This window comes from Haliotis rubra, unplaced genomic scaffold, assembly GCF_003918875.1.
Source record: "Haliotis rubra isolate DU_JTF1 unplaced genomic scaffold, ASM391887v1 Scf128, whole genome shotgun sequence".
Taxonomy (NCBI): Eukaryota; Metazoa; Mollusca; class Gastropoda; order Lepetellida; family Haliotidae; genus Haliotis; species Haliotis rubra.
In genome coordinates, this window is record NW_025765203.1 from 245,522 (window position 1) to 260,270 (window position 14,749).

The following is a 14,749-nucleotide window of genomic DNA, read 5'->3' on the forward strand; positions in this document are numbered from 1 at the left end:
TTACAGAAAGTACCAGATCCTGTTATATATTCCCAAATCCGCTTTGATCCTGGCTGTCTGTCAGCACTAAACACGTATTTTCTTAAGGCAAACGGGCGTTACCTGTAGGGTAGGGCATGCTTACCACATGGGTACAATATGTGAAGTCCATTTCTGATGTCCCAGCAGTGACATTTCCGGGATATTGCAAAAGAGCGGCGTAAAACCACACTCACTCATTCTTTCAATACAATCAGTTCGAGTGACACATGATAAACATTATAGGTTACCTACTACAGTAGCCTGTTCATAACGCTCACAGAAAAATATATATCATCTAATGAAACTTAACACCGGGATACTGATAGATACGAGTTCATATTGCTGGCTGGCTGATACAACATGGTGCTGCACAATGAGTAGACAGACAGATGTTGCCGCCCCTATGTCAGCAATATAGTACCAGTCATCATAATACATATGTTGCTACTTGGAAATTTAATTTAATTTATTAACATTTATTATTAACAATAATTGTTCATTTCAATCATTCGCTACAGGCCATGGCGCGAGGGTGCGCTAGGAGGGGACGTCATTCCCCAAACTGGATCTTTAGTCAACCGGCGTTTTTCTGTCGGCGATACACAAAGTGTTGTAAGCGTACTGTGCCACAGAAGACCACGTGATGGTATGCAAGACTTTGATATGAAACTAGATTTCGTCCCGCGAGTCTCATGTTGGGGTTAACGCGCTTGATACATGTATATGTCGCTTTGAGGATTACAACCAAGAAGTGATGTATATTGCCTCCACACAATGACGAACTGGGATAGGAAGCCTCTGTGATAGCAGACAACACAATTTGGCGACTGCACTAATTCCGGTGAGTATTATTTTAATGTTACACTTTATCGGTTTGACAAAATGATTCAATTAAGTAAATTTACGTAACAATATGTTCTGGGCTTGTTTTGTATATTTTTGCTAAACGCTAAATGTCTAATTTCTATCATAAATGCTTCATTCAAGGTCCCCATCGCTATGAATATTGTACTAACGAAAAACGCCTCCCAATATCAGTGCGAACCGTGTACCAGTCAGCTGCTTCCCGTGTATTGTCACCTGGCTGGGACGACAGGGTCAACATCTAGATCATGACGGAGGTCACTCAGTTACATGATATGCACGACTTACGTCCTCAGAAGACACACACACTGAGTCGTGTTGCGTGCTGCACGAGAGACGTGATGAGATGCCCTGTGTCTATAACATGTACTTCGTTTAACGATAGATGTTATATTTATTCTAGTGCCAACTGTTTCATTTTGTATCAAACGTCTCAGATAGCTTATTCTTTGTGTTTGTTGGATGTTTAACGCCGCACTCAGCGACTATAGCTTAATGGTGGCAGTCTGTATATGATCGAATCAGGACCAGACAATCCAGTGATTAATAGCATGAGCATCTATCTACGCATCTGGGATACGATGACATGTGTCAACCAAGTCAGCAAGCCTGACACTCGACCCTGTTAAAACAAGAATGGGTTGTTCAAGACCATTCCTGAAACGGACCTTCACGGGGTACAAGCATTGCTTGCTCAAGACCAGATCTAACCCGCATCAGCATTGTGCATTGTCACGGGTAGTAAGTCTTTGGGATGTACCATTCGACAAATATATGTATGGGGGTGAGCTGTGACAGGTGACTAAATTATCAACTTACTTCAGCTTACTTTACGTTATGCTAACTGAGTTAAGGTGGAGACAGAATAACTTCTGGTTTTGCAGTAGGCCATCACTGCACCTGTATGTCGGTAGATGTATTGGTTACACGCTAGAGACTTCTTTGTACTTCTCCTTACTACCAGAACAGCTCTTGAACAAGCAACTACTCTATATTGTATCCTTATCTTAGTACACAATTAGTTTAACTATTTTCATAAGTATCCTGTCAGCTTGTTCAACCTTTTCTCTGTACTATATTTGTAAGGTAATTACCTGCGTGCTTGTGGTATTCATTCTCGGCATCGGTCTTTCTGTACAACTAATGAGAGTTATACTTGCTCTGCTGTTGATAAGCTTCAGGGTTACTACAGATATTGGATAAAAAAGTGTAACACAGAGATAACACCTTCGTTTGATAATGGTGTAAGACATCAAAAAGTCGCTACGTGCAATTACCTATCCTATACGGTGTCGTCCATGTTCAGTTTTCTTGAATGATTTCTCACAAACTGTTATTTCTTCTATGTTTAGACGAAGTGATCATGACTGACAGAGCGGCTGGTCGTGATTCAGCTGCCTTCGCGTTCACTGACATCCAGCCTGATTCAGCGGCAGGACGGGGAGACGCAGGTTCCAGTGGGAATGATGCGGCATCTGACAGCAACGACAGGAACGGCAGGAGATGCTGCCCTGGCACTAGGCAGGCGTGTCAGGACTGCCTCTCCACCCTTTGCTGTGGCGCATGCATTGGGTCGGTTCTCTGCTGCTATGCGATGGAACCAACCACCCGTATCAAGTACCTCTGGGGATGGCTGTGTGTGCTCAGCGTCGCCACGGGGATCATCTTCAGCGTTGCGATGTACGGCACTGGGCACAGCTCCCCGTCTCCAACAGACATGCGTGTCATCACCCACAAAATCTCATCAATATTTTGTTCGAAACTGATGATAAATTCCAAGTCGGTCATAACAACATATTCGTTTGACGAAGCACCGCAAATAGACAGTTTCTCTTCTGAAACCTATTCTACAGACCTGAAGACAACGTTTAGAAATGATTACATCTACTGGAGGTTCTATCTCCTCAGAGGGTCCCAGGTGGAACTGCGATCGTGTTCAGAAGCTGATGTTTGGATATACGTGATAGCCGGTGCCGCTAACTGGGAACGCTGGTCCAAAAATATGTTGTGTCATCACTGTTTCCTCCATAAACGTTTGCTGACGAAGACACACTGTTCCGGCAGTGATGTGGCAGATGTTTTCACGTTTATGGTTAACCGAACCAATGATTATTTTATTGTGTACCGTAGAACGTCAGATGCAGCTTTCTTGCGTGTCAAGTTATCTTTAGACAGGACGTTATACGACGTGACTAAAGCCACGCGGCTATGCACTAATGACGAGTCAGCATGTGAATACGCACTGCAATATTCTCGAACGCCTTACATCGTGTACCACATGGGTGCAGGTCCCTATGGCAAGAATGCTGGACTTGACACTGTATGTGAACCCAGAATCTGGATCTATTTTGTTATATTTTTCATGGGGCCGTTCATGATTGGAGCGGTTCTAAGCATCATCGTCAATAAACAGTGGGGTGAGACTTCCACAACGAGCTCCACCAGCAGATACAATGCACATGATGACGAGAGAGCATATTTGTTAGGGTCTGACCGAGCTGTACACCCCCGCTATTCGTCGATCCCTCAGCCCCCCAAGTATGAGGATATAGAACCAAACCGTCACTCGCCTCCTCCCAGCTACGAAGCCGCCATGAGGCAAACTCGGACTCAGTGATAAAGCAAACAATGCTTCATTTGCAGCATCTCTTCCAGAACTCGGACTGTGCTCAAAGTGATACATCTTCTAGTGTTTATGTTTTATCTTCAGAAAAAAACAGATGGATCCCTCGTTTCTATAAAGTATGTGATGTTACAACACGGTGTAGGAACCAGTGAAACTGTATTGAAACCTGTGTAATTTATAAGTTGGTATTGCCTACTCGTTAAGGTTTGTCTCATTGACTTCTGTTATGATTATTAAAAACATTCATATTGAATACTAATAACGCTACAGCGTGGTTCTTGGACGCATTGTACTGGAGGCCAGTCACACCAGGCATTGGAGCATCTCGAGGATCATGAGACGCCATGACTGACTTTAGACGCATAGTGATCAATCTTGCGTAAATGGCAAGACATATGTAGTTCAAAGTAGATGCTTGAATGCTTGAAACAAAAAGATACCGTTTATATCACTATGAAGTTGTATCCATAATTGTTCACATTGTGTGCGGATGTGTACATTTTATTACATATGCAAGCATTGACAATTGTTATTGTCTCACCAAATATGGTGAAGTTAGTGTAGGGTTTTCTTGACCTGTAGAAGAACCTACGCCATACAGCATTTACACATACATCAATGTAGTGGTGGTTTTGTATGGTGTAAGTAGCGCTTGCACAATGCTCCCGATCTGTACATGTCGCCATGGCTTGTATTTCAATTCTTCTTCTTCCTGCTTGTCGAGGGCGTGCAGTTATACATTAGACAGTAACTTGTCTGTGTCACAGAATAAGCACTTGTGCGTCGTTCACGTTGTGTGAAGATGCACGGTACATAGGGACAATTTAAACTCCTACTTTTATTGTTTCAGTTAGAATTCAGCTGAATGTTGATGTTTCTTGCCTGGCCTCTGGTCTAATATATTTGGTTGTTGGATGTAATACAAATGTCATGTCAGTTGACATCATATACCTGGCGGTTGTATGTGATATTGACCATTGTGTAGCTGAAAAGACCACGTTAGCTTAGCTATCAGACAGCTACTTAGACCATACCAGGTGAGCTTCTATCGCCAGTTGTCACAATGCACACAGGCAACTACTTAGACCATACCAGGTGAGCTTCTATCGCCACTTGTCACCATGCACATAAACAGCTACTTAGATCACACCTGGTGAGCTTCTGCCTCCAGTTGTCGACATGCACACGGACAGCTACTTAGACCATAGAGCTTCTGCCTCCAGTTGTCGACATGCACATACAGCTACTTAGATCACACCAGGTGAGCTTCAGGTGAGCTTCTGCCTCCAGTTGTCGACATGCACACAGACAGTTAGCTTCTGCCTCCAGTTGTCGACATGCACACAGACAGCTACTTAGTCAGGTGAGCTTCTGCCTCCAGTTGTCGACATGCACACAGACAGCTACTTAGATCACACCAGGTGAGCTTCTGCCTCCAGTTGTCGACATGCACACAGACAGCTACTTAGATCACACCAGGTGAGCTTCTGCCTCCAGTTGTCGACATGCACACAGACAGCTACTTAGATCACACCAGGTGAGCTTCTGCCTCCAGTTGTCGACATGCACACAGACAGCTACTTAGATCACACCAGGTGAGCTTCTGCCTCCAGTTGTCGACATGCACACAGACAGCTACTTAGACCATACCAGGTGAGCTTCTGCCTCCAGTTGTCGACATGCACACAGACAGCTACTTAGATCACACCAGGTGAGCTTCTGCCTCCAGTTGTCGACATGCACACAGACAGCTACTTAGATCACACCAGGTGAGCTTCTGCCGCCAGTTGTCGACATGCACACAGACAGCTACTTAGACCATACCAGGTGAGCTTCTACCTCCAGTTGTCGACATGCACACAGACAGCTACTTAGACCATACCAGGTGAGCTTCTGCCTCCAGTTGTCGACATGCACACAGACAGCTACTTAGATCACACCAGGTGAGCTTCTGCCTCCAGTTGTCGACATGCACACAGACAGCTACTTAGATCACACCAGGTGAGCTTCTGCCTCCAGTTGTCGACATGCACACAGCACACTTCTGACTACTTAGATCACACCAGGTGAGCTTCTGCCTCCAGTTGTCGACATGCATGCAGACAGCTACTTAGACAGCTACCAGGTGAGCTTCTGATCCAGTTGTCGGTGCAGCTTCTGCTTCTGCTCCAGTTGTCGACAGCTTCTGCCTCCAGCACACACAGACAGCTACTTAGATCACACCAGGTGAGCTTCTGCCTCCAGTTGTCGACATGCACACAGACAGCTACCAGGTGAGCTTCTGATCACACCAGGTGAGCTTCTGCCTCCAGGTGTCGACATGCACACAGCACAGCTACTTTAGATCATACCAGGTGAGCTTCTGCCTCCAGTTGTCGACATGCACACAGACAGCTACTTAGATCATACCAGGTGAGCTTCTACCGCCAGTTGTCGACATGCACACAGACAGCTACTTAGACCATACCAGGTGAGCTTCTGCCTCCAGTTGTCGACATGCACACAGACAGCTACTTAGATCACACCAGGTGAGCTTCTGCCTCCAGTTGTCGACATGCACACAGACAGCTACTTAGACCATACCAGGTGAGCTTCTACCTCCAGTTGTCGACATGCACACAGACAGCTACTTAGACCATACCAGGTGAGCTTCTACCGCCAGTTGTCGACATGCACACAGACAGCTACTTAGACCATACCAGGTGAGATTCTGCCTCCAGTTGTCGACATGCACACAACCAGCAACTTATATCACACCAGGTGAGCTTCTGCCTCCAGTTGTCACCATGTACACAAGTAGGTACTTAGAACATAGTAGGTGAGCTTCTACCGCCACTTGTCGACATGCACACAGACAGCTGATTAGACCATACCAGGTGAGCTTTAACTACAGTTGTCGACATGCACACAGACAGCTGTTTAGACCATACCAGGTGAGCTTCTACCGCCACTTGTCGACATGCACACAGACAGCTGTTTAGACCGTACCAGGTGAGCTTTAACTACAGTTGTCGACATGCACACAGACAGCTGTTTAGACCATAGCAGGTGAGCTTCTACCGCCAGTTGTCGACATGCACACAGACAGCTACTTAGAGCATTCCAGGTGAGCTTCAACTACAGTTGTCGACATGCACACAGACAGCTACTTAGATCACACCAGGTTAGCTTCTGCCTCCAGTTGTCGACATGCACACAGACAGCTACTTAGGCCATAGCAGGTGAGCTTCTACCGCCAGTTGTCGACATGCACACAGACAGCTACTTAGGCCATAGCAGGTGAGCTTCTACCGCCAGTTGTCGACATGCACACAGACAGCTACTTAGATCACACCAGGTGAGCTTCTGCCTCCAGTTGTCACCATGCACACAGACAGCTACTTAGATCACACCAGGTGAGCTTCTGCCTCCAGTTGTCGACATGCACACAGACAGCTACTTAGACCATAGCAGGTGAGCTTCTGCCTCCAGTTGTCGACATGCACACAGACAGCTACTTAGATCACACCAGGTGAGCTTCTGCCTCCAGTTGTCGACATGCACACAGACAGCTACTTAGGCCATAGCAGGTGAGCTTCTACCGCCAGTTGTCGACATGCACACAGACAGCTACTTAGATCACACCAGGTGAGCTTCTGCCTCCAGTTGTCGACATGCACACAGACAGCTACTTAGATCACACCAGGTGAGCTTCTGCCTCCAGTTGTCGACATGCACACAGACAGCTACTTAGGCCATAGCAGGTGAGCTTCTACCGCCAGTTGTCGACATGCACACAGACAGCTACTTAGACCATACCAGGTGAGCTTCTACCGCCAGTTGTCGACATGCACACAGACAGCTACTTAGAGCATTCCAGGTGAGCTTCAACTACAGTTGTCGACATGCACACAGACAGCTACTTAGATCACACCAGGTGAGCTTCTGCCTCCAGTTGTCGACATGCACACAGACAGCTACTTAGGCCATAGCAGGTGAGCTTCTACCGCCAGTTGTCGACATGCACACAGACAGCTACTTAGATCACATCAGGTGAGCTTCTACCGCCAGTTGTCGACATGCACACAGACAGCTACTTAGATCACACCAGGTGAGCTTCTGCCTCCAGTTGTCACCATGCACACAGACAGCTACTTAGATCACACCAGGTGAGCTTCTGCCTCCAGTTGTCACCATGCACACAGACAGCTACTTAGATCACACCAGGTGAGCTTCTGCCTCCAGTTGTCACCATGCACACAGACAGCTACTTAGATCACACCAGGTGAGCTTCTGCCTCCAGTTGTCACCATGCACACAGACAGCTACTTAGATCACACCAGGTGAGCTTCTGCCTCCAGTTGTCACCATGCACACAGACAGCTACTTAGATCACACCAGGTGAGCTTCTACCGCCAGTTGTCGACATGCACACAGACAGCTACTTAGACCATACCAGGTGAGCTTCTACCGCCAGTTGTCGACATGCACACAGACAGCTACTTAGACCATACCAGGTGAGCTTCTGCCTCCAGTTGTCGACATGCACACAGACAGCTACTTAGATCACACCAGGTGAGCTTCTGCCTCCAGTTGTCGACATGCACACAGACAGCTACTTAGGCCATAGCAGGTGAGCTTCTACCGCCAGTTGTCGACATGCACACAGACAGCTACTTAGACCATACCAGGTGAGCTTCTACCGCCAGTTGTCGACATGCACACAGACAGCTACTTAGACCATACCAGGTGAGATTCTGCCTCCAGTTGTCGACATGCACACAACCAGCAACTTATATCACACCAGGTGAGCTTCTGCCTCCAGTTGTCACCATGTACACAAGTAGGTACTTAGAACATAGTAGGTGAGCTTCTACCGCCACTTGTCGACATGCACACAGACAGCTGATTAGACCATACCAGGTGAGCTTTAACTACAGTTGTCGACATGCACACAGACAGCTGTTTAGACCATACCAGGTGAGCTTCTACCGCCACTTGTCGACATGCACACAGACAGCTGTTTAGACCGTACCAGGTGAGCTTTAACTACAGTTGTCGACATGCACACAGACAGCTGTTTAGACCATAGCAGGTGAGCTTCTACCGCCAGTTGTCGACATGCACACAGACAGCTACTTAGAGCATTCCAGGTGAGCTTCAACTACAGTTGTCGACATGCACACATACAGCTACTTAGAGCATACCAGGTGAACTTCTACCGCCACTTGTCGACATGCACACAGACAGCTACTTAGAGCATACCAGGTGAGCTTCTACCGCCAGTTGTCGACATGCACACAGACAGCTACTTAGAACATTCCAGGTGAGCTTCAACTACAGTTGTCGCCATGCTTGTAGTGGAGCGTAATGTCGGACCACAAATCCATTATACAGAGATTCGATACACCGTGACTCTACACTTGGAGCGCCCGGTAATATGGACACTGAGTGCCATGGACATAAAATGTCTAATTATACATGTGACTCTACTAGATGTGATTGTAATATAATGTCTAAAAATACATTTATGTAAGCTGTGATTATGAAACTGTTATCGATTTGTTGGTGGTGTTTAAGTTGCTGGAAGTTGTGATAGATATCTATAGTAATATGCTGGAATGATAGATATCTATAGTAATGTGCTGGAATGATAGATATCTATAGTAATATGCTGGAATGATAGATATCTATAGTAATATGCTGGAATGATAGATATCTATAGTAATATGCTGGAATGATAGATATCTATAATAATATGCTGGAATGATAGATATTTATAGTAATGTGCTGGAATGATAGATATCTATAGTAATATGCTGGAATGATAGATATCTCTAGTAATATGCTGGAATGATAGATATCTCTAGTAATATGCTGGAATGATAGATATCTCTAGTAATATGCTGGAATGATAGATATCTCTAGTAATATGCTGGAATGATAGATATCTCTAGTAATATGCTGGAATGATAGATATCTCTAGTAATATGCTGGAATGATAGATATCTCTAGTAATATGCTGGAATGATAGATATCTCTAGTAATATGCTGGAATGATAGATATCTCTAGTAATGTGCTGGAATGATAGATATCTATAGTAATGTGCTAGAATGATAGATATCTCTAGTAATATGCTGGAATGATAGATATCTCTAGTAATATGCTGGAATGATAGATATCTCTAGTAATATGCTGGAATGATAGATATCTCTAGTAATATGCTGGAATGATAGATATCTCTAGTAATATGCTGGAATGATAGATATCTCTAGTAATATGCTGGAATGATAGATATCTATAGTAATGTGCTAGAATGATAGATATCTCTAGTAATATGATGGAATGATAGATATCTCTAGTAATATGATGGAATGATAGATATCTATAGTAATGTGCTGGAATGATAGATATCTATTCTATGCAAATAAGCGCAGAAGCGATCACGAACCCTTTCCACTTCAGGTGATGAATGGAATCCCAAACTTCAGAACCAAAGACACGAACACACAAAATCCTCACATTGAATATATGAAGTAACATATGAACTGTAAACAAGAAAGTTGTTGTCTTTCAGTGGCATTTAGAAGTTGTACATTGATGTCCAAGATATTTTTATGTATTAAAAAAGAAGTTTAATCCATAAAAATTAAAAAAGAAGTTTAATCCATAAAAATATCTTGGACAAGAAAGTTGTTGACTTGAGATTGATCTTCAGACAGATTAAGCCAACCATTCTTTCTAAAAGCTTATCACATTATCTTGACAACGTATTCAACCGATTTAGAAGGCCAGTATTGCCCAATAACTGTGGTGTGCACAAGTATTTTGTCATCTGTGAAAAAACCCATACACATCTGCAATATAAGATTACTATCAGACCATTGGTCATCCCGAAGGAAACTCTCAATAATGTCATTGATGCAGAACTAGAAAAGAAAGGAGACAACAGGCAGCCCTGACGAACTCCAAGCCTGCAATGGAAACATTGCAATTGTGTACAACTCAAAACATAGATGCACGATATAACATTGTCATATTTATCATAAGCTTAAAATAACACCTTTAATATTGCTGAAGGGGTCGTTGTCGGCACAGGTACTACAGAAATGTACCCCAGGTACGTTTCTGTATACAAGTAATATGTAGTAATATAAATCATGTAATATCCATTTATTACATCTCATCAATTTATTTACTATAATTAGGTGTTCATTCATACCCCATTCCCCTTAGCCACACGTGTCGTACAGGCCAGGTGTCCTGTCGTGGCTATTGTTTATATCAATCAAACCGGTTTTCATATATTCCAAATGTGTTGGGTATAAATTTTGCCCCACTTTGTGTATATATATGTATTTTTATATTTCCCATTGGCCCTTAAAGTTAATGTGACTTTCACCCCATCTCAGGTGGGGCCCTATGTAAATCCTCTGATAGAAGGGTGTGACGATTCTTTCGGGTTATATAATTAAAGTTATTTATGTAAATACTCTTTGGGATTGTGTGCTCATATATGCACATATGCTTTTGTACCAATATTGTTTTTATTTGTCCTTTAATAATATTGTTTCCCCTAATAAGTATTGTCGTCACATCCTGTATATCAGTCGGATTATTGTTGATTTTCATAATTGTATCTGTACAATGGCTCTTTCTGCCTGCACTGTCGAGGTGACAACAAGCCAACTTGTTATTTAGGTTTTACCTGGACTGTGCAGTCGGAACTTGCAACTCTGTTACCAAGACTTTTATTTTAATACATATTATTACTGTCTTTCTGTGTTGTGTCATCTTTGATTGGAGCGCTTCGCGCAATAGACACACTTGCCCATCCCTTTTCCCGTTAGACGTAATTGTTACGCAACCACAGCAATTACCCAAGTCTTACATATATAAAAATCCAGTATCTGAAACTGATCAAAGGTTTAATTTACATCAATACAGATACATGAACGCCTTCCTTTATGCAATGGTAAATATTTATATATAACAGTATCTTGTTATGAGGCAGTGATATATCCTGTGCAACAGTGTTATAACAGTTGTACATTGTACATGTGATATTCAGGGAGGAACAGTGGTGTGTAATATTTATACGTGTGCCACAGTCTTGTAGGCATCTGCAATGATGCTGACAACAGTGTAGAAGGATTTGGAAAGATCAGCCTCAGAGAGATCTAATGGGAGTTAACTCTAGCCTTTCATCTCGCATTACATGTAGTAAGTAACCTGGGCCCATATTCTCGAAACGTTCGTAGCCCTAAGAATTCTTAACTTTGATCGTAGAATGGGCTTAAGAAGTTCGTAGGGCTACGAACGTTTCGAAAATAGCTAGCCAGAAGACCAGCATTGAGTGTGATGATCATATACCTTGCCTAGCCTCAGTTGCAAGTTGAATTACTCACCCTGAGAGGTGAATATCACCATCATTGTTTATACTGCTACAAACACTGTTTTTGTATTATACTGCCCCTGAGCTTATACTGCCACTATATTGATCTACCATAGCAAGGCCTTTGCACTGATTTGTGAACGTAATTAATTTTAGAATACAATTGGTACACATTTCTGTGTTGGATTCACGCAATGTGTTCTTACGGTCTGATTCAGTGTTATAGTTTGGCATGAAACTGCTGTTTATTTTGTTGACAGTTACATAGACTGATTCTTTAATACAAATGCATAAAATCGGTGATTTACAATGTGATTAGGTTGTCTGACAAAACATCCACTTGCACAGTTTGAGATCGATTGGGTCATTGGATGAAGAGATATTTACAAAAACCGGGTCCACATGCATTTCATGCCAAACTATACACATGACCTGCCTCCTGCTTCCAGCCATCCAGCCAGTGGGACAAAGTCAGTGGAGATGAACATTAGCCACTTTGATTACAGACTCATCTGGTTGCAACCAAGTGGCTGGAAATTTAATCTCCAGCAACATCTGTCTCCATTTATCATCACTGTGCCTATAACTATTCATTTCTGTGAGTGTTGTGACAGCTCGGACAGCTTGATACCTGCGATGAAATAACACATCTCAATGATTCCTACATATTCATGAGGCAATGTTATACTGACTACCCCTGACAGGGAGATAACAGATCCACATACACCTCCACATGTGTTAGAACATGCCGCTGGTGTATATACTGAGGGAAACAAATAAAGGAACACGTGAAAACACAAGTGGTCCTCTATTCGTTGCACTGTGGGTGAAATCAGAGAAATAAACGATTACTGTAATGAAGTGTTCCCTTGTTTCCCTCAGTATATATTATTATATAAGGGTCCCCATGCATTTCATGCCAGTCTATAACTATTTAGTTTTAACTTTAGAATCAACACCCAACAATCTGTAATACATATAAATAATCAACAGTAACCCCACCCCTTAAACAATTTCTCCTGAAGCCCAAAATAATCTTGGAGACTATTTTCCCAGATACTCCGAAGAGTGTTATGTGTAGGATAAAACACGACTCCGAGGAGGAGTCTTTTATCAAACTTATAAACCGTCTAAGACAACACAAATTACTCAAACAAGCTCTGAAAACTAAACACATACAGTCTGAAACGAGTAGAACAACATTGATGGAACAGCCCGCAAATGATGGAACAGCCGGTGTCAACTGGGATGCGACTGGCAGCCAACACCTTGCCCTGCACGCGCAATGCTCGTGCTCTGCACGCGCTGCCCGCAGTACCTGTCTTGTAAGAAACACATTGTTCATACTGACAAACAATCTCATTCCTCACAGCGATCCTTCGTAGCGTAGTGGATAAAACCGCCAAGCTAGAGAGCGATGGGTTGCGGGTTCGAAGCAAGTTATAGACACTAAATATTGGAAGTTTTCAATAATGAGATATTTTACGATCAGTCATAGCAAGACAAAGTTGTATAAGTCATAAATAATGGTCATTTCAAAACCTCGTATGAGGTTATACAATGGTCATTGTAAAACCTCTACCGAGGTTATTCCATGATGCGAAGCAACTACAAGAACAATAGACAACATTGGCCATAGGTTTATAAGAGTCTATAATATTTGGGGGTATTCTTATCACCTTTCATGAATAGGAAGTAAACGCCGAGTGTCCTCCCCTTAGACGGTAATCATAACATATCTTACACACAGCTTCGTGTGCCCACCCAGAGCAGCCACACGCATATTACATCACGAAGCACTGACAACTTCAAAGACCATCGTAAATAAGACACCAACGACAGTTGTCGCCACCTACAAAGCCAGCAGTACCGATTGACAGTGCATAAATCTCACATTATGTTTAATCATTGGCGTTAAAATGTAGTTGAACAGTTTTAAATACGTTGTACTCTTTCAACCCGCATTACATACACACGACTAGATCAAGTGACTGGTTGCAATCACAACTGTCAACATAACGTATATTTCATATCTGCCTTGAGTGCATAGACGTCAATCTGCATAAGCACAGACAGAATATCATATACAGGACACGAGGGAGCCGTTGATGTTTATTGATTGTGTGAGTCTTGGTTTTCAAGAGGCTTGCGAGAGTTAAACTATCTCCCCATGCCGTATTGGTGTACAACAGGGAGAACCGCTACCAGCTGGGTTCTTATCCTTGTGCTTGAATGACACGGTTCTGATCGAACAATGCCATCCTTAGTTTAGCTTATGCACTGAGCCGTAATTGTTCACACTTGTCATGTTGTACTAGTTGACTCCTCGGGAAAAGTGCAAAATATGAAAACCAGTGTGTTATCCATGCCAACAGATAAAATTGGACTTCAATACCAATGCTGAGACACTTGTGCACTTCGAGTGACATACAGTAACTGTATACAAATACTGACACAAAAACAACACTGTACATAAATCCAATGCGACTCGTTTCTTCTGTTTAAAGCGTTTACACCTCGATTCCCCTCCAGTTTCTTGCTGTAAAATTATTTCAATATTGATCGTGCAATTTTTACATTTTTAACTTCTGCTGTACGCCTCCACCAAAATATACAGAATAGCAGCTCCCTGGTGAAATATATTTTCAAAGTTTACAAGGTATTTTTTATATCAAATATATGATCTATGATGCTGCTCTTATAATACTGAACGGGTGAACAAGTTGGGCTTAACGCCGCTTTAAATATAGTTCCTGTTCTATCACACGGATGTCACCTGTATGTAACTCAAGACCATGGGTGTAACTGAGGAGTCGGCACAGCGAAAGTCAAAGTATTGTGGTAGTCTTATTTTCTAACCTAT

General features: G+C 43.1%; 1 protein-coding gene across 1 annotated transcript; it reads left to right on the forward strand.

The window, feature by feature from the left end:
• Window positions 1-542: 542 nt before the first annotated feature.
• LOC124266813 (E3 ubiquitin-protein ligase APD2-like) lies at window positions 543-3,577 on the forward strand. Its single transcript, XM_046701617.1, has 2 exons — window positions 543-862; window positions 2,238-3,577. The coding sequence occupies exon 2, from the start codon at window positions 2,249-2,251 to the stop codon at window positions 3,500-3,502; it is 1,254 nt and encodes a 417-aa protein (XP_046557573.1). The 5' UTR covers window positions 543-862; window positions 2,238-2,248; the 3' UTR covers window positions 3,503-3,577.
• The last annotated feature ends 11,172 nt before the right edge of the window (window positions 3,578-14,749 follow it).

Bases quoted from the DNA above. Each gene is read 5' to 3' on its own strand.
- LOC124266813 (XM_046701617.1), top strand. From the start codon at position 2,249: ATGACTGACAGAGCGGCTGGTCGTGATTCAGCTGCCTTCGCGTTCACT.